The following is a 19,771-nucleotide window of genomic DNA, read 5'->3' as shown; positions in this document are numbered from 1 at the left end:
TCAAATTTTATTCAAATTGATTGAACGCTTGTTTCAATCTCAAAATTGATAGTCTGTTTCCTTGACATTATACAAAGAGTCTATCAAAACTTCAATTCAAGGCCAACCATCTCATTCTTTGTGCAGATCCCTAATCCAGACTGAAACTGCATGGATGCTCACCGTCAAGTATACTATATGCATTTCAAAGCATGATCGTGACGTATCATGTATGACATAATCCACATCCTTTGAATCTGCAATCTAGAATATGCATGCTTTACAGATTAAACTGGATTTAGCTTCTATTACTGTCCACAGAGATTAAACATAAAGATGAAACATAAGACCCCCAACGAGATATACCAGATACAAATTAATCAACGATTTGGAACAACAGGAGAGAGAAAACAAAGAAAACATGGCAGAAAGACCTCAGATCCGTTGAATATGTATGCCCTTAAAGGCCATTTTAATTCCAGGATAAAAGAGCTTACTTGTTATAGAACAGAAGCCCATCTTTTATGTAAGTTACAGCTCCTGTATATGCCGCATGTAGGCCATTTTCGTCACAGTTGTATATGGGCACCAGGCTAAATCTGTATCTGTGGTTCTGCGAGGGTGGATCACAAGCTCCACTCTCATTGAGCTTAGAGTTCGACCAAAAGAACCTGAACTCCGCGGTGCAGTCATAAAGAGAGTATCCTCGCCAGCAAACCATGTCAATCACATAGTACATTTGGTCTATCTGCAAAAAGGGGAATGCTTATATCAAATGCAACTACTAGTCAACAACATGCATTTCGTTAGTAGGCAAAGTTACCTCGTGAAATATGCAATCCAGTATGGAGTATGACTGAGCTGACCCGGAAACATCTCTTGTTCGTGCCCCACCGGGTAGAGCAGATGGGAAACGGTGCAAGACAGAGCCATTGCGTAATCGACTCACAGTGATGCCATTGGAAGAAACAACGAAGCACCGCTTACCAGAGGGTCTTGCAAACACATACCTGTGAAATTGGGAATGTCATAGACAATTAACCACCTCTCAACGCGCATACACTTAAACAATTCTGCGATGAAATGAAAATGAATGTGCAAAGTGCAAGACATGGTCCATTGATGGAATATGCTATCACATGAGAAACTGATAAGATGTCTAATATTGCCCGTTGGTTAAGCAATGCAGGGCTAGCATAAGGAAGTTTTCTGAATATGAATAAGAGCGTAAGAACACCTTCTGAACTTGACAAGTATATTCTCGAATAATGGCTCAGAAGGTCACCAAATGATCACCATCCACAACTATCGTCCAAATGAACCCATAGTTTAGTAGTTAGTAATTCAATCCTTAACTGGTTCAATCACCAAGTAATCACCATCCACAACCAACTCTTTGCTGAATGCTCTTCAAAGCGACTTCTAATGTTATGTCTCTACAAATCTAGGCCGTAGAATTTTACTGACAGGCGAGAGAGAGAGAGAGAGAGAGAGAATCAAAACCAGTCTTGAGAAAGACGATCTGGGACGTCGATCATCCATTCGGGGAGCATCAGCTGCCTCGCGAACCACTTGCGAGCCTCCGCGCCTCGGAGCTTCGACGCCTGACGGACGTCGAATTCCTTCGACGGCGACCTCGAATCTCCTTCTTCTTCTTCTTCAACATGGTACTCCGACTCGGATGCAAGCTCGAGCTCGAGCACTGGTTCTGGTTCGGGTCCGGGTCCGGGTTCGGGGGCTTCGAGGGAGAGCACGGTGGAGGCTAAGCAGCGAGCGCGTTGCTGGGCGTCAAGGCGATTCTGAGCTTGACGGAGGAGGGAGAGTTCCCTCCGCCTCTGCTGATCGGAGATCGTTGGTCGCTTGAACGGACGGCGGTGATCGGGAGGTGCCATTTGGGTAACCTGCGCGCTTACGAGAAGGTTGGGGATTTGAAAATCCTCGGCGTTGTCCGAAGTAGAGACTCATCAAACGGGTGGGACTGGCCCCAGGACTTCTAACATTCGATTCAGAGCGAATGATTAAATAAAGAATTCACTCACTTCGGAGAGAAAAGAAGAGAAATGATTCGAAAAATTAAATTTTCTTGATGAATCGAATTAGACGGAGAGACATATGTTTTATGAAGTTAGATTTCGACTCGAAAATAGAGCTCGCCCTAAATTTCAATCTATTGTTAATTGTATATCTCATTTGATAGTAGATTTACATTTTGTTTTACTTGAATATAGGTTTATCTTAGATTTTAATTAGTGATTTATGGGAAAAATTACCAAAAAAATCATAAACTTATTGCAATTGTGCTAATTCAGTTTCAAATCTTTTTTTTTTTACGAATTCAATCCTAAACCTTTTGCAATTGTGTCATTTCAGTCCATCCAGAAAATTTTGACTGGGCGGGATCGAATATTTTAATATTTTTTTGAATTTTTTTATGATTTTTTATATTTTTATTTTCTTTTATTTTCTCAACGACGCCTGAGGTCGATCCCCGCCATAGCCGAACAAGGCTTGGCCACGCCTCTGGCCGATCATCGGACTTCGGCGATCGGCTGAAGGGGGGGTAAGAAAAATAAAATAAAATTCATTAAAAATTTAAAAAAATTATAATATTCGGTCGCTAGCCGACATGCATCAATGTCGGCGTCGACCGATCATAATTCCCCGGATAAACTGAAATGACATAATTGCAAAAGGTTTAGGGCTAAATCGGCAAAAAAAAAAAAGATTTATGATTAAATTAGTATAATTGCAATAAGTTTATGAATTTTTTGATAATTTTTCCGTGGTTTATGTTTGATCATAGAAATACCATTTTCTCTACCTGAAAATGGGCTTTATCTTAGTTTTCTTGGTAAACCGGCTTGATAGGGAGAGTACATTTTATGCCTAGTTTAGACATCAACTCAAAGATGAGGTTTTACTTTGCCTCCTTTCATTTTGTGAAAAATCCGATGTTCTAGAAAATATTTTTTAAAAAGTTATTTTTCAGAAAAATAACAATATTTTCCTGCGTTTGACTAGATTAAGTCGTTATTTAATATTTAACTATTTTAATACTCTCCCCGAGCTCAAGCTATTAGATCGTAGAAATACTATTGGAATCGCCAGTGATTAGTTCTTCTTCTCTTCCAATTTTATATTGCAATTGGATCATGATGTACGGCAAATAAGTTGCCCAATACCGCGTCTCCCCGACCAAAAAACCAAAGAGAGAGAACCAGAGTGCACGTTTTATGCTTTCATTATTTTTTTAATCAATAATACACGTGTAATGCGTAGACAATTAAATTGACATATGTATAATATTTAATGAATATTGTAAATTTATCTTTTAAATACGTTCGCATCAGGTGTGCCTATCTTTTAGCAAAGAAGAAAAAGTTTACACCCTGCTTCATAGTAATTCAAACGAAAAATGGTCGTGTCAATTGTTTTTCAATCTAAGCTCATTGAAATTAATTTGTTTCGGCCAATTAACTAGTAAATTTCTAATATGATTACTGGTTGTTTTTTCTTTAGTATGGTTACTGGTTATCAACCTTACTTTAAAATGTCTCTTTGTTACTGACAAACTGAAAATATATCCTACTTCTTTCTTTTCAGTGATATTGAGCATTTCAGTTTCTAAGAAATACATGAGGACTTCGTCCTAATTCTCTTCTAAATTTCTGCACCCGTCCACTGTTCTGAACATAATTGGCTGGAAAAACGCACCGTTTAGGTGGTCTTAAGCAGTCCCCTAGGACTGATCGCTTCGTTCAACTGCCCCAACTGCCAAGGCGGATTTTCCGATGCGAATTCGTCTGAAGAAACCCAAAAGGTACAGCTTCTCGATTTGAGTATGAGAGCTGAATCTGAAGCTCACGGCTCTCGATCCCCAAGGTGCATTTTCTCTCACCCCTATCGCGATACATCATTATTCTCGCTGAATTTCATTGTGTGAAGACATGGAAGTCCCGCTTTGGCGGTACCAGAGCATATCACTCGATCAAATTCAGTGCACATGTAGCTTCCCCTTCTCATTCGCAGATCCTAAGCTTTCTGGGTATTCTTTCTCGTTCTGTCGGAGAAAGTGGAGGTACCCATTTTCTCGGGTTAAGTGTTCTTCGTTAGAGCAGGAGTTACGTCCACGCCCGAAGCCGAAGCCATCAAAATTCGACGTCGATTGGCCCGAGCAAACGGTTTTGGAAGAAGAGACAGGGACCAGACAATATAATCCGAGGATTTGTAGTCAGATAGAGAAGCTGGTATTGCACAAGAGATACCGAGAGGCGCTGGAGTTGTTCGAGATTTTGGAGTACGAAGGTCGATTTAAGGTAGGTTGTAGCACGTACGATGCGCTGGTGAGCGCATGCATTGGGTTAAGATCTGTTAGAGCAGTTAAAAGGGTGTTCAATTACATGGTCAGCACTGGGTTTGAGCCGGATGCGTATATGAGGAACAGGGTGCTGCTCATGCATGTAAAATGCGGGATGATGATCGATGCGCGTAAGCTGTTTGATGAAATGCTTGACAGGAACTTGGTCTCCTGGAACACGATGATTGCGGGACTGGTTGATTCGGGGGACTACATGGAGGCTTTGAAGCTGTTCATAGCGATGTGGGAGGAGTTGTCTGAGGGGGAGTCGCGATTGTTTGCTACGGTTATTCATGCATCTGCTGGACTGGGGCTTGTTTCTGTGGGCAGGCAGTTGCATTCCTGTGCTCTGAAGATGGGTCTTGGCGAGGATATTTTTGTTTCTTGCACATTAATAGATATGTACAGTAAATGCGGGAGCATTGAAGATGCTCAATTTGTTTTTGATGAGATGCCCGAGAAGACAACAGTAGGATGGAATTCGATCATTGCTGGTTATGCACTACATGGTTGCAGCGAAGAAGCCTTATGTATCTACCACGGGATGCGTGATGCCGGTGTCAAAATGGACCACTTTACCTTTTCTATTGTTTTAAGGATCTGTACTAGGTTAGCCTCCGTAGAGCATGCTAAGCAAGCTCACGCGGGCTTAATTCGTCATGGGTTCGGGCTGGATTTAGTTGCAAGCACGGGACTTGTGGACTTCTATAGCAAATGGGGAAGAGTGGAAGATGCTAGGCAGGTCTTTGACAGGATGCCTGAGAAGAATGTGATATCTTGGAATGCTTTAATTGCTGGGTATGGTAATCACGGTCGTGGAGAGGAGGCCATCGAGGTGTTTGAGCAGATGGTCCGTGAAGGAATGAAACCTAATCACGTCACTTTTCTTGCTGTTCTGTCTGCTTGTAGTTATTCAGGACTATCAGAACTAGGTTGGGAGATTTTTCAGTCAATGACTAGGGACTACAAAACAAAACCCCGTCCTATGCACTACGCATGCATGATTGAGATCCTAGGTCGGGAGGGGAGTCTAGACGAAGCCTTTGCATTGATAAGAAGCGCTCCTTTCCAGCCAACGGTGAACATGTGGGCTGCTTTGCTCACAGCTTGTAGAGTTCACCAAAATTTCGAGCTTGGGAGATTTGCCGCCGAGAAGCTCTATGGGATGGAGCCCGAGAAGCTGAGTAATTACATTGTGCTTCTGAATATATACAACAGCTGTGGCAAGACGAAAGAAGCAGCCGAAGTTGTACATACTTTGAAGAGGAAGGGCTTGAAAATGCTTCTGGCCTGCACATGGATTGAGATTAATAGGCAGTCGCATGCTTTTCTTTCTGGAGATAAATCCCATGCCCAAACTGAGGAGATTTACCAAAAACTCGATAACTTGATGCTAGAGATTTCGAAGCGTGGTTATATACCCGAGGACAAGTACATGCTTCCGGATGTGAACGAACAAGAAGTGCAGTTACCGTTCTATCACAGCGAGAAACTGGCGATCGCATTTGGTCTGATTAAGTCTCCGGAGTGGATGCCTCTGCAAATGGTGCAATCTCATCGAATATGCAACGACTGCCATAACGCAATTAAGCTTATAACCTTGGCCACACGACGCGAGATCGTTTTCAGGGATGCCAGTAGATTTCACCATTTTAAAGATGGCAGTTGCTCTTGTGGGGACTACTGGTGAGGGTAAACACTTCAAGGCCGCAGTAGATTGTCACGATTTTCGGGATGAAGCAAGCATTGTCATCAACTTCTACACGAATTTTGAAGTGGATGAGATTGGTCGAGTGATGAAGGAGATCGAAGCTGGCTGATTGTTTTCTGACTTTCCCAATTTTTTTCTTCCTTGATAATAAATCGCTGTACTTACGTCCAGGTTCATCCGCGAATGGTAACTGATAGCAATATACATATGCACAAGACCAGGTATCTCTGTTCCCGCAACCTTTCACTGCCTATAACTTGATCCGAACGCGAAAGGAAGTGCATATCTCAAGCGATCTATCTGGTGTGCATCTTTTCAGAGTCTTGAGGAAAAGTCTCGTATTTATTTTACTTCAAAGCAAATATTGCTTTAGGGTAATTGTTAAATAACCTTAAGATAATTTTAGTTATCGTGTTAAGTGATTACTCTTAAGTATTGATTAGCATTGAACTAAATTCTCTATGAAAAAATCAAGACTTTTTTGTCGAATTAACCTTCAAAAAATGCTCTGAGGCAAAATGGAGTTGGTTTTTTACTCAAACTCAATTCAACTTGAGAAAGGTTGTTTAATTCGAGCTCAATTTTCTCAAACTTGGAACTTGCTCGATAATTAAAAGTTTAATTTCACTTGAAACACAAAGTACAACATAACTAAGAATTTGTTTTATTTAAATTATGGCTGACTGACGATCTCTAGCAATTTTGACTAAATGTAGATGAGTTCTAGCCTGCAATTTTCGTAAGAATTTATCAAGAATCTATCAAATCTATAGTTTGATTACTTGATTGGATTTCTCCCTATCAGATATATTTCGATGCTAATCGAATAAAAATGTCCTTCACATTTGATCTCGGCATAGCTAAATGCTCAAGTTATTAAGGGTCTGTTTGGTAATTGATCTATTTTTATGTTCTTTTGTTCATCAGGAAAAAATGGAAATCTATTTGCCTACATCAGTAAACAAGCACATTCTTCCGTTTAGAAATTTATTCAGTGAATAGAAATAGCCAAAAAAAAATTCTGAACAGAAATTATTTCCAGAATTATAATTGTTACTAAACGCACCTAGAGCTCTTCTCCAATTCGTGAAGAATGAAACCCGGCTTTGAGTAAATACTGAGGTGTTTGTGGGCCGAGTGGACCGCTTAGAATCGACGCTGGAGTGGGGAATCTGAAAGCCATTCCAAAAGGACCAAAACCAAAACGTTTCTTGTGGTCCGGAGGTGAACCGTTGGTTTGGAACAAACCGGTAGCAGCTGGCCCCCGATTTTTTTCATCAAGAAATGAACCGATTCTCCGGTACCGGCCCAACGGTTTGAGGTTGAACCGGACACCAATTCGAAGCATGTCAAGCGATCCTCCGGAACCGGCCCCACGGATTGAAGTTGAACCGGGCACCTATTCGGAGCATAGCAAGCGATCTTCTTGTTCGTTGAGACTGGAGACCCTAGGGCACAGAACAGAGCTTTTTCATGCCTGAAGCAGAAGTTGGGCTTCATGGAGAACCATGCTTTCTGGGACCACTTGCCATTACTGGTGAGGGCAAACTCAAAGGATTCGGTGGAATACATCCTTCAAGCTCTCTGGCGAACTCGCACAACTGGTCTTGACACTGCCGATCGCGGCATCATTCGCGACAAGCTTCAGCTCCAAAACGACGCAGAACTCGACCCCGTATCGCTCTCTAACCTTCTCTTACTCCAAAGCACATAAGTAGAGCGATTGGCAGCCAGAAGAATCTTGTCGGTGGACAACGGAATTAAATCCAATGTCGCCGGTCGAGACAGAGTGTTCTATGTCGTGGTTGGGTGATTTTATTGAGCAGAGTTATGATATTGCCTATTGCTTGCTATGGGATAGATCGATCATTCACGGGAAGCTGCTTATGTGTAGAGGACTTATGTGTGCCAATTTCTGGTTGTCAGCTTCTGGTATGTCTGCGCATGTTGATCCGGAAATGTGTCTATGAGAATACCAACAAGGAGGATATTCATAAGCTTTTCCCTAGCGAGGTTTTGCCTGAATTGCAGAGACTGTTGACGCTTTTGCTGCAGAAGTTTCAAAGAGAGTGGCGTGAAGATGTGCTTAAGGATCAGGTGAGGAATTCAAACTGCAGGAACAACTGATGATCGGAACTGCCATTCTTTGACTACACATTGCCAAATGATTTGTTCATTCAGGCGGCATTGCCTCGGTTGAAAGCGATGACATGGAATATGTCCACATCCAATACAGAGACTCCAGACCCAGTTGCTGTTATCAATTTGCGGGTATTCTCAAAATTGCGTGTTATTTCAGGAAGCATGCTTGTCTTGCAATTGAACTCATGCATTGGACAATATCTGCCTGACTGTGTTTGAAAATTTCTATGCATTGATCATGTCTGCTTCATTGCTGTCATCATCAGCTTCAAAATGACGTAAAATTTCGCTACGATGATTCAGAAGTGAAGTTCCAGCTTGAAAGAGATACTTTAGATACTATGCTGAGGTCTATGCATTCTATAGCAGAGCAATTGTCTGAAACGGTGAGTGATAATTTTTTTTTTTTGACCAGTGTTTTGTGGTTAATTAACATCTCATTTTAACTTCACCAGGATGGTCCATTAAATGGGCAAATACCCCTGGAAAACCCTGTGTAGTTTAGCAAATGCCTCCCTGAGGAAGGTGTGAGTGTGTTTCTTGTAGGTTGCTTCCCATTTCTGTCTCTCGCTTACTGTCATGGTGTTACGTGGAGCATCTTTTATGGAGTTTAGCTTTGCCATGAATCGTCGTCCCTCCAATTCCATTGATACAGTACTTGCATTGAACAGTTTTGATATGGCATCTGCTTTGGAGAAGAACTCCATGTTTGCATATAGGCATTCTATAGAAAGCATTTAAGAGACCCTTGAGTGGAGAATCCCTCATCTATAGTCATACAGGCTTAAAGAGGCTATTCAAAGATCACATTTATCCTTTCAAAAATCTGTATCTACACAACACTTCGCATATTCTCTACAATGACAACGGTTTGTGTTAATTCAATCAGAGGGTTTTGTTGCGGAGGTTGTTCTTCTAGCCCATCATGATTGTGCTTGTATCCTACTTTGATATTAATCTATTTGCTATTCTAGTGCTGACGTGAATATGCATTTCTGAGTTAGCCTGAGGGCTCAACACACATTTGACAAGCAGAACCTTAGATGAGGCACCTTTTCATGAGTCCATTTCTGATGATCTTAGAGACATCTCCCTTATGAATATAAGTAAATTATCTTTTCCAGCTCACTCTGGAAGGATCTTAACACGTAAAGACTACAGATTGTGTTGAGATTAACGGTAAACTTCCTTTTTCAGCTCACCGTGGAAGGGATCTGAACATGCAAAGAATACAAATTGTTTGGCTTGTTCTTTCGATGCAGCTTCCTGTCTTTCTTACATTGAATATCTTTGAATTTCGCAGCTGTTCTTGTTGAGAGGGTGACAAAAGGATGTAAAAGTTGTCGGGGATACTTTTGAAAGTTTAATTGGTTCGGTTGCTTGATATCTGCTGTATCCCACAATGGGAGAATGTGCTGCACTTTTTTATGGTGATCATCAAAAATGTCAAAAATCAGAACTGCAGAGAAGACCAATTGCTTCCCACTTCTTTGCGCAACTTTGCCGCGGCTTGCTTAGTGTTTGCTGGACCAAAGTGCATGATTGTGTGCTGGATTCTTTGATGATAATCATTAAAAATGCTAAGATTGGTAGTTAGGATGGCCACTAAGTATTGCAAGCAGCCATGCTGCACCTTTTGTTGATGAAAACTAAATTAGCATTTCTCCTGAGAGTCAAAATTCTAGATGCAAGTTGGCCCGTGGCAGTGCTTTCTTCATGAATCATCCAAGGGTTTTTATTTAAGCCAAGGTAAGGAGCTTAAGAACTGTGAATTGTGTGTCACATTTCGACAGTTGAGGTCTGCCCGTGCGGCGACTTAGGCTTACTTGGATCGTTGGAGCACCTAAAGGGCTTCCTTGGATCGTTGGAGCGCCTAAAGGTTGATTCACCCATATCGCGTAGAGAGAGAGTTCTAGAGAGACTCTGGCGGGAATGCTCTTTGTATTTCTTCTTGTGGATGATCAAATGAGAAGGAAGATACCCTTTATATAGTAGAGGGCTTCAAATTACAAACGTTGATGTATATTCGATTCCGTGATTAAGATCGCATCTTTTATCTACCTAACTCACCGACAATAAATAGGAAGGTTCTAGAATACGGCACAATTACTGTCTTGCCCGCCCTGGAAATATTCTAGAAAATGGTAAAAAAACCCCTAGGCAAACCCTAGAGGTTCAAGACACATCAAGTCTTGGGAATTTTCTCTGTCATATGATCGATCGGTCATGCTAGGAAAACCTCGGCACGTGACACATGCCTAGTGGTGATGAAAGAAATATGTCTTGATGACTTAAATCTGATGAAGAAAGACTATGCTCTCTATCTTGAAACTTGAATATCTTGAAACTTGAAAGGGAGCGTTTAGGTTGCTTGATGCCAGATGAAGAGTATAATATCCTAGACTGACGATTGTCTTGTTGTCTCCTCTTCCTTTGGATCACTTAAGCTTTGGAAATACGCATTGTTGTAAACCACAAAACAGGATTGCGGTTTCGATGGTTGGTAGTTAGAAAACACTTGTTTATGCAAAGCAGCTTCAGAGTTTGATTCATACAGAAGAAAGCAATAGCTTCATCATGTTGTCCCTTCGAGATGCGTTATTGTTGCTACCAAAGAGTCAAATGTGCGCTTGTTTTGAGTTTGCCTTTCTTGCGCCGATCGTGCAAGTCTATCTTGAGAGGACTGAATGTTGTTGGTCAATTCGGTAGTTTTTAGTTTTCTATCGCTTTCTAGGTCACCAAACAGCTCCTGGGTTTCGAATTCTTACCGTGAATCGAGACCTCAAGATTGTCGATTGATGATCTTCTTTACTTTATGAGAGGAAGATGGAACGAGTCAATGGACGTAAGGAAAACGACCCGCCTTGCGTTCTCTGTTGCGTCAAAACCGTGGAGTCGTTTTAGATGGAAACATCAAATCCAGAGTCCACAAAGGTAGGTGAGATTGATGACCCGAAATCGATTTTATTTCTCATCTTACAAAGGAGATGGAAACGGAGATATCGATCGCTCAGAAGTGGGTGGAGAATTTTATCAAATCGAACTTCTCTCGTATTAATTTTCTGCTTAAGGTTCATAACAAGACATATTGGAAGCATGTAGACGTTCGACCCTGAACAGGGTCAACGGATCTGGGCAATTTTCGCGAGATAAACTATATGGGTCGGGTGGGGAGGAACGGGTCAAGGTCAAATACGAAATTCGAAGATGTGGTGTGGGTCGAGAACTCGAGAAATCGGTTCGTGAATTGGCACGCCATTTCGCATCGAGAGAAGACAAAAAAAAAACAAAAAAAAAAAGGGCCGCGTCTTTGTTGGGAAATGAGAAAATATGAACAGGTCAAACGTAGGGAGCCATTAGCATTTCGCAATCAAAGGACGAGGTCCTCCATGTGCACCCTCCAAACATCGCTGATTACTTGATTTTTTTGCCGAGTTCACACTCAGGGCTCTCGCGTGATCGTGGGACTGTCATCTCTATATACAGCAACTTGCCAGATGAAGAAGAATAAAATTACCAAAAAAAAAATTACATTCCAAACACGTGCTAGTAATGGCGGACAAACTAATGTTCACTTAATTTCCAATCATAATAGACAACCCTAGTCACCGTCCAATCACTATGTGCTACCACTCACGTATGATCTATAAATAGATGTTTGCTTTCACAAATAAGCCATGGCATTTTCTACCCAATTTGAGAAGTTTACATACCTCTCTCTCTCTCTCTCTCTCTCTACATAAAACACAATTAAAAGGAGAAATGCAACTGAATAGACTTTAAATTTTGGTATAATACATAATGTCATCCTTAAAGTTTTGATTGAGAGAACATGCCTATGCAAGAAGAAGAAAGAAATAAATAAAATAAATGTAACTAATAGTTTTTAAATTTTGGTATGATGTATAATATCATCCTTAATGTTTTAATTCTTTCAAAATATTGGTTGATACCCTAAATATTTAATGTAGATCCTGAAGTTTTATTTTGTTCAATCTAGTCCCTCAATATTTCAATAAAGTCAAAATCTATTCATAAGTCTCTATGATTTATTATGACATATTGGACTGAAATTTAGAAAATATTACACCTCCAAAAAATGAATGATTAGAAAAATAATTTTCAAAAAAATTATCTTTTGCATCACTTGTAATAATTAGTAAATTAAAAATATTTTGATTACCGATAATAATTTACGTCTAAATATCTCCGTATGCTTTGAAAATGATTTTCACTCATTTATTTTTGTAAACAATACAAGTAATTATTTGTAAAAAAATATTTATCAAAATAATTATTTTTAAAAAAATAAATGACCTCGGTGTCGATTTTCCTCGATTTTATTCGCCAACGTGGGCACGAGTAAGAAAAAAAGAAATCGGAACGCTCGAACGCTCTTTCCGCCTTCCACAGTGTGAACAAGATGAAAGTGGCCCGTAATCATCGCCGCATTTTCGGTCTTTCTTCTTTTCTTCCTCAGTTAATTATTATTCATCTGGTCGTACTTCGTAGCATGCTTTCTGTTTTATTGTAATCTAAGAAACTTACGAAGAACATCTCGTGATGAAAACTTCTAACAGTGTCGTGCCTTTCATCAGTTTCATGTCGATCCTCCCTCTCGATCTTTTCTGCTTGTACCACTTTTGTTTTTCGCTATATTCTTAGGCGCTATTGGTCTTCCCAGCACGAGAGCGATACGAATAAGGGTAATTTGGACATTTCGCAAGTTATTAATCTCATTCACTTTTTTTTTTTTTTAAAGACATGTGAAAAGTACTAAGAGTCTAAGACTACGTTTGACAGTCGGGATATGATAAATTTTATCATATTCCGTGTTTGGTTCATGTTCGGGATAGGAGACAGTGGAATATAAAGAGGATATAGCCTTGATATAATTATCTCATAAGGGAGATAGGATAAAGGTGGATAGGATTTCTTTTGTTCATTGTATAAAAACTATTTTTCTGAATAACAAACTTCTTATATAATAAAATTAAAATAATTATTATATTTAAATACATTTGAATTCTAATGTTAAAAAGAAAACTCAAAATAAAAAAAGCTAATTTCATTTTTATCTATTATAAATCTTATTTATAATTTAATTTCTTCCTTCTTTATAATACAGAGTTTGTATGTGTGTGTGTGTCTATATATACATATATATTCATATACATATATATATATCCTAGTATCTATATCATTACATATTTTAAGTATAATGGTATATTTATTAATTAATGATATAAGGGAATTAAAATAATGATGGGGTATGTGCTTTTTGCCGGAACACACCAGACTCAGTCAACCACTTGTACTTTCGGTGTCCCATCACTCGCGGCCTTGCAGAGGAGTGGGCACTTAAATGCAACCTCACCTGGTGCAATCGATCGTGGATGGGCCATATACGGTGGATCAAACAACAGACAGGTACCCGATCCTTTTGGCACCGCATTGCTAGATTCTCCTTTGGAGCGTTATGCCATATCATTTGGACCGAGAGAAATAACATTATTTTCCGAAACAAAGGCCTCTTTATACCGGCCATGATGTTGCACCTCACTAAAATGGTGAAGGACAAAGGTGTGTCTATGGCCCCCATCCGTGACAGCCCTCGAAATAGAAGCATACAGAGGAATTGGACCCTTTCTCCCACCATTTTCGCAGAAAGCTGAGCTTGCATTTACACCTCCATGGACCAAGGCTAGGCTGCATTCTCCAGCTCGTTTGTTGCATTTTCTTCCCACCGACTCATATATCCGTGGGTATACGGTACGGAATGCGCATATCCCTCCCGCTAGGGCTGGTCTTCTCAGAGGTTTGTTCCAAATGAAGCTTATGGGTGCTGTGGATCATTGCCTTTATGCCGTGTCAACTCACAGCCCTTCCTCCACGTACCACTGGTGCTGAATGCCTCGATGCAGCTGGTCCACTTCTGTCTTGCTGCAGCTACGGCAAGTTTTTGGAGTTTGGTTTTGGAGCTACTCATCCTCGGTTCCAGGATCTTGCTAGTTCGGGTGTATTGGGGCGTTTGGTTTTTCCTTGCTTTCGGTATTTCCACGCCTTTTGTTGCTGTTCTTGTCTCTTTATTTGTGTCGCCTTTTTGTAATCTTGTATTCCGCTGCCCTCTCCCTTGCGGTCCGCTTGCTTACGGGTATTGCGTCCAATACATTCGCATGTATCTTGCAACCGGATCACCGTTGAACCATCTCCGGCACCGACGGCGCCATTTATGGTTCATGGTTTTTGTGTGTCCGGTTCTCTTCTTGTACCTAGTCCTTTTGGAAAGTTCAATACATTCTTACCTTACCAAAAAAAAAAATAATAATGATAAAAAGAAAATTATAATTAAAAATAAGTAAAAAAGGAGTAGGAGAGCATAGATTTTAAGTGAATATATTCCAACTTGAAAATGAATTTTCTAATTCTCGAAGAATAAGGGGCAATGAAATTTCAAAAAAAAAAAAAAAAATCGCATCTCCATATCCTTCTCATTTATATTTTTAGTTCATGTGGAAGTTTCATGACTACTTTATTAGTTCACGATCAAAGTCTACGAAAACAGCAAGAGAGTTGAAATTTCTTCTCCTTCTTAACTTTTAGGTTCACATCAAAAGTCTAAGAAAAATAGAAAAAGAGTCGAACCTCATTTTTCGTAACTTTGTGTTTCGTGTTGAAGTTTAACGAATATATTGAGAGAGACAAAACTTTTCACAGTCACAAAGATGAATGGTTATATTTTCTTTTTCTTACCGGATCCGGCAATGGATTATAAGATATTCTTTCAATTTTCGTTTGCATATTTTCATATTAATTTATATTGATATCAAATTACGAACATGATATGATATGAATATATCCGGTTTTATTACTGCGATTCACCAAACATTAGATAAGATATGGAAAAATCACACTGGATAAAATATGACAAAATCCCTGGATTTCATATCCAATCATATTCTGACTAAAAATTCGGACGATCAAACGCAACCTAAGTTAATTACGGTTATAATTAGTAGGAAGGAAACTTCGATTGGACCCTTCTCTTGGTTTGTTTTGTGGGTCGTGTGCTGTGTAAAAGCTTACAACATGTCAGCGTCTAGCTTAGCCCTGATCAAATGCTAGGTAGTGGAAGTAGTTATAAACTCTCTAATGTTAGGATTTCCATCTCCAATGGAATTTCCTAAGTCATTTTATAAGAATTTTTTTTTTTTATGGTGACGTGCCATGGCCACTGTAGAACCTAATAAAATGGCTGCTATCCATTTACGCATATAAGAAAGAAAATAACTCTATTTTAATTTTTTTTTTCCCTCCAAACATTTTTATACAATTTAGTGACGTTTGTTTCCACTAATTCCATCCGTGCATTTTCTCGAGGTCATTACATGAGCATGGGTGAAAGTATCGTTCGGCGCTCGCGAGATGATAAGATCATTGCGCTTTATGGAAAGCTATTTGTGGTGCCAAATATCCCTCGAGCCATCGGAGCGAAATATATAATGATTATTTTGATTACTAGAAAAATAAATGCGAAAGCCCACATGTCACTAACTTCACTCATGAAATTACTGTTCACGAGATTTGATTATACGCTTAATTAATTACCTACTGATTTTTTTAATGTAAGGCGATCCGAATTAGGATGAAATTCACTTAGAATGTATAATCATCGGAATTGCGGAATCATACCAAAATTTTTTGTGAACGATGGAAATATTTTTCATTGACTATTTCCTTCGAGCTACACAAATGGATATTTTTAGAAATACGCTTTGAAAATCATTGATTTTTTGCGAAACAAACCAAGCCGAAGAGGATAGAGTGCTTTTGATTGTCGAATGTAATTTATTTCTTCGAAGAATTTTAAAGAATGCTCAATTGATTAATTGATTAATATGATAGTTTCAGGCCGAGTGAATGCTAAGATTTGGACCAAAAAGAAAATGCCAAGATAATTTGGAGGTCAATAATGTCCGTGCACCGACATATAAAACAACACCGCTTACCACACACGTTACTCCGATTCATGTCTGGATATTCTTCTATCTGCGGTTTTAGGCCGGCTGACACATTTTGGTAATTTCACGTCCTCCGCCACTCGCACAACACCCCCCCTCTCTCTCTCTCTCCCGTCTCTCTCCACATTCACTGTAACACAATCACCAACGTCATCGCCATCGAAATTTCAACTCTCTCTCTCTCTCTCTCTCTTTCTCACAAAACAACTTGATCGACCTCTGAGATCGCCATAGTTGTACTGAAACTGAAACCGAAACCATGGCCACGACCACAACCACATCAAGTATCGGCGGCGGCGGAGGGGGAGGGGGAGGGGGAGAAGGCGGCAGCGGCGGCGGGGGTGGAGCCGAGGACCGCGTGATGGCCACCGCCCAGCAGATTCTGAAGAGCCTCAACACTCCCAAGGAAGTCCGCGAGGACATGCTCCTCATCTTCTCCAGCTTCGATAATCGCCTCTCCAGGATCACCGACTTGATCCACTCTTCATCGGCACTGGAGGACCGCTTCGACCCGGCGGAGAAGGTCATCCTTCGCTACGACTCCAATTCCAACTCTCTCCCCTGGGAAGACTCGCCGGAGGATGCCAACGAGTACTTGTCTGCGCTCGACGAGATTCTGCAACTGTGCGAGAACTTGACCGTCGAAGACCATAAGGACTTTGTTGACCGTGCCGATACCGCGATCCAGATCGCCATGTCGCGTTTGGAGGACGAGTTTCGACACATACTGATCCGTAACACGGTGCCTCTGGATGCTGATCGGCTCTACGGATCGATCCGTAGGGTTTCCCTCTCCTTCGTTTCGAACGAAGGTGTGATTGATGATGAATTCGAGAGTTTCGGCGAGGTTGATAATGACGGCAGTGGTTGTTTCCACGAGCGAGGCGCGAGCATAGGTGATGATTTGTTTGTGGACTTGATTAATCCGGATGCCGTGGTGGAATTGAGGGAGATCGCTGAGAGGATGATTAGGTCTGGGTATGAGAAGGAGTGTTGTCAGGCTTATACTAGCGTGAGACGTGAGGCGTTGGATGAGTGTTTGGTGATCTTAGGTGTTGAGAAGTTAAGTATTGAGGACGTGCAGAAGGTCGAGTGGAAGGATTTGGACGAGAAGGTGAAGAAGTGGATACAGGCTGTGAAGATTGCGGTAAGAGTCTTGTTAACTGGCGAAAAGAGGCTTTGTGATCAGATTTTTAGTGGCTCTGATTCCATTAAGGAGATTTGCTTTAATGAGACTGCAAAGTGGTCTATGATGCAATTGTTGAATTTTGGAGAGGCAGTTTCGATAGGCAACAGGTCATCGGAGAAGCTCTTTAGGATTCTTGATATGTATGATGCTCTTGCAGACGCGTTGCCAAATTTGCAGGCAATGGTTACTGATGAGTTTGTGTGGTCAGAGGCCAAAGGTGTATTATCTCGATTAGGCGAGGCTGCAAGAGCCACATTTTCGGAGTTTGAGAAAGCAGTGCAGGGTGAAACCTCGAGGAAACCGATGCAAAATGGGGAGATTCACCCCATAACTCGATATGTGATGAATTATCTAAAGTTGCTCGTGGTTTATATTGAATCTCTGGATTCTCTTTTGGAGGGCAATGAGGACGAGCTTCACGGTTCGGAAAAAGTCGGTGGGGACAAGTTGCAAACTGAGAGAGTGTCTCCGGTTACACGGCATTTCCAGTCACTGATTTCCACTCTAGAGTCGAACCTTGAGGAGAAATCAAGACTCTATGAGGATGCTGCCATGCAGTACATATTCTTGATGAATAATATCTGGTACGTAGTGCAGAAAGTGAAGGGTTCTGAGCTTGGGAATCTTTTGGGTGACCATTGGGTTCGGAAGCGCCGTGGGCTGACCCGCCAATATGCCACAAGTTATCTAAGGGCCTCTTGGAGCAAGTCGCTATCTTTCTTGAAGGATGAGGGCATTGGTGGCAGCTCAAATAATGCTTCCAAGGTGGCATTGAAGGATAGGTTTAAGAACTTCAATGCATGCTTCGAGGACATTTACAGGGTTCAGACGGCTTGGAAGGTCCCAGATCCTCAGCTCCGTGAAGAGCTTCGCATATCTATATCTGAGAAGGTGATTCCGGCGTATCGTTCCTTTATGGGCCGGTTTGGGAGTCAGCTAGAGAGCGGGAGGAATGCTGGGAAGTATATCAAGTATACGCCGGAAGATTTGGAGAATTACTTGCTGGACTTGTTTGAAGGATCGCCAGGTGTGCTGCATCATTTGAGAAGAAAAAATTCGTAAGAGGATACTGGACTTGTGTAACAGGTGAGGATGCTGCTCTTATAAGGAAGATTAAAGTGGAAATGTACCCTTCTGTTGTAACATGATGCATTGGATGTTTGATTTTGGTTTTAACATTATAAACAACAGCTTTTGGTTGAGATGTTGCCCTTTTACTTGATGTACATGTATAATAGAACATAGCTCCACACTTTTTGTGTACATTATTATATTAATTCGTACTTAGCATTCAACTAGTCAAGATATCATGGACTTCTTGTAGATGACAGTTTAGCCCCTTTGGTTTTTCTGATGCTGCAGTTCTGCTGGCTCCCCCTTCCCTGTTTACGATCATTTTAAGTTCGCAATGAGTTAACGTCCTGATGATTTCATGTTAAAGTTGCTCTGCCATATCTTGATTATGGTATATTCAATTGAAAGTCAAGTTCATTTTGTGCAAGATGGTTTACTAAGAACCTCTATGTGGAAGCTCCTTTCATCGTCTTTGTGATCTCTGCTAGTAAACGGAATTTTCTTTCCTCCTCATCTTTCATATGCATTTGTGACCCCATCTTATATTTAAGAGCCAAATGCGTGGTTAGAAGAGTACTCTAGATTCAGGCAGTCAATCTTGCATTTCTGTTTGAGGGGCGGGGGAGGTGTCGTTGAATTCATAACTTTTGCAGAGCTATTGGAGTAAAGTTTTGCCCAAAGGTGTTAAAAAGTGGACCCACCTGGGGGCTCAAGGATGACCAAGGATAATTTGATCTTAGAATTTAATGGACAATATTAATAACAAAGATCACTGAGCTGTGTCCTTATTCTGATAGGAGCATTTACGTGCCAAGATCCTGCAATCCTTATGATATACTCATCAAGATCACTCGAGATTCTATTACTCTGCATTAGCACGGACATGGTGCGTGTTAATTCATCTATAGGTAGGATAACATTCGGTAGTTGGAACTTGGAAAGTGCCTTTAACCAAAAGGAGTAAAAGACTGAGGTTATTCAGTAAGGAATAGATCGGCTTGGAGCTGAAAGTATTGCTGGACCATTGGGTATGTTAAGGCCATCAAGTTCAGATGTTGAGATAATGAATGATATAGTAGCATGATACTGTTAGCTAAGTTGGACTTTCTCAAATAGGTTATGGAGTTGCTTTTTCCCTGTGAGTGATATCATATTGTTGTCATGGTCCTTAGAAATGGTGCATGATGATTATATGCTTTTTCATCAAAGTTGAAATAGAGGCCACTTATTTTTTGTTTGATCATCAATTTTTCTCTTTATATGTCTTATTCCGACTGACCTTTGGTCTGTTTGGATAT

The 19,771-nt window shown here is 40.7% G+C and overlaps 4 protein-coding genes across 9 annotated transcripts in view; 3 read left to right on the top strand and 1 right to left on the bottom strand.

Moving 5' to 3' along the window:
• LOC115749546 (snurportin-1) overlaps positions 1 to 1,998 on the bottom strand; it is a 29,228-nt gene extending 27,230 nt beyond the window's left edge. The window contains exons 1-3 of one of the 4 annotated variants that reach the window (XM_048282463.1): positions 1,483 to 1,998; positions 803 to 989; positions 477 to 727 (exon numbers count right to left, since the gene is read on the bottom strand). In XM_048282463.1, coding sequence (XP_048138420.1) covers positions 477 to 727; positions 803 to 989; positions 1,483 to 1,871 — 827 coding nt within the window. In that variant the 5' untranslated portion in view covers positions 1,872 to 1,998. The remainder of the gene's footprint in view (positions 1 to 476; positions 728 to 802; positions 990 to 1,482) is intronic. The other 3 variants (XM_030686409.2, XM_048282464.1, XM_030686408.2) reach the window with 3 other exon arrangements.
• Positions 1,999 to 3,687: 1,689 nt separating this feature from the next.
• LOC115749591 (pentatricopeptide repeat-containing protein At5g50390, chloroplastic) lies at positions 3,688 to 6,339 on the top strand. Its single transcript, XM_030686477.2, has one exon. It carries the CDS (start codon positions 3,927 to 3,929, stop codon positions 6,024 to 6,026), a length of 2,100 nt encoding a protein of 699 aa, XP_030542337.1. The 5' UTR covers positions 3,688 to 3,926; the 3' UTR covers positions 6,027 to 6,339.
• Positions 6,340 to 7,438: 1,099 nt separating this feature from the next.
• On the top strand, positions 7,439 to 9,926 carry LOC115749616. Of its 3 annotated transcripts, XM_048282478.1 has the most exons (7): positions 7,440 to 7,722; positions 7,974 to 8,144; positions 8,229 to 8,318; positions 8,456 to 8,575; positions 8,645 to 8,665; positions 8,698 to 8,714; positions 9,493 to 9,926. In XM_048282478.1, exons 1-6 carry the CDS (start codon positions 7,546 to 7,548, stop codon positions 8,707 to 8,709), a joined length of 591 nt encoding a protein of 196 aa, XP_048138435.1. In that variant the 5' UTR covers positions 7,440 to 7,545; the 3' UTR covers positions 8,710 to 8,714; positions 9,493 to 9,926. The 3 variants fall into 3 exon arrangements, with proteins under 3 accessions (XP_048138434.1, XP_048138435.1, XP_030542367.1); XM_048282477.1 differs by lacking the exons at positions 8,645 to 8,665; positions 8,698 to 8,714 and adding an exon at positions 8,736 to 8,992 and having other exon boundaries at positions 7,439 to 7,722; XM_030686507.2 differs by having other exon boundaries at positions 8,645 to 8,714.
• Positions 9,927 to 16,234: 6,308 nt separating this feature from the next.
• Positions 16,235 to 18,702, top strand: LOC115749535 (exocyst complex component EXO70B1). The gene has a single exon (XM_030686395.2). It carries the CDS (start codon positions 16,470 to 16,472, stop codon positions 18,459 to 18,461), a length of 1,992 nt encoding a protein of 663 aa, XP_030542255.1. The 5' UTR covers positions 16,235 to 16,469; the 3' UTR covers positions 18,462 to 18,702.
• Positions 18,703 to 19,771: the final 1,069 nt, after the last annotated feature.

This window comes from Rhodamnia argentea, chromosome 7 (assembly GCF_020921035.1).
Source record: "Rhodamnia argentea isolate NSW1041297 chromosome 7, ASM2092103v1, whole genome shotgun sequence".
Taxonomy (NCBI): Eukaryota; Viridiplantae; Streptophyta; class Magnoliopsida; order Myrtales; family Myrtaceae; genus Rhodamnia; species Rhodamnia argentea.
The sequence above is the reverse complement of the archived record's forward strand: the minus strand, read 5'-3'. Positions and strand labels throughout refer to the sequence as shown.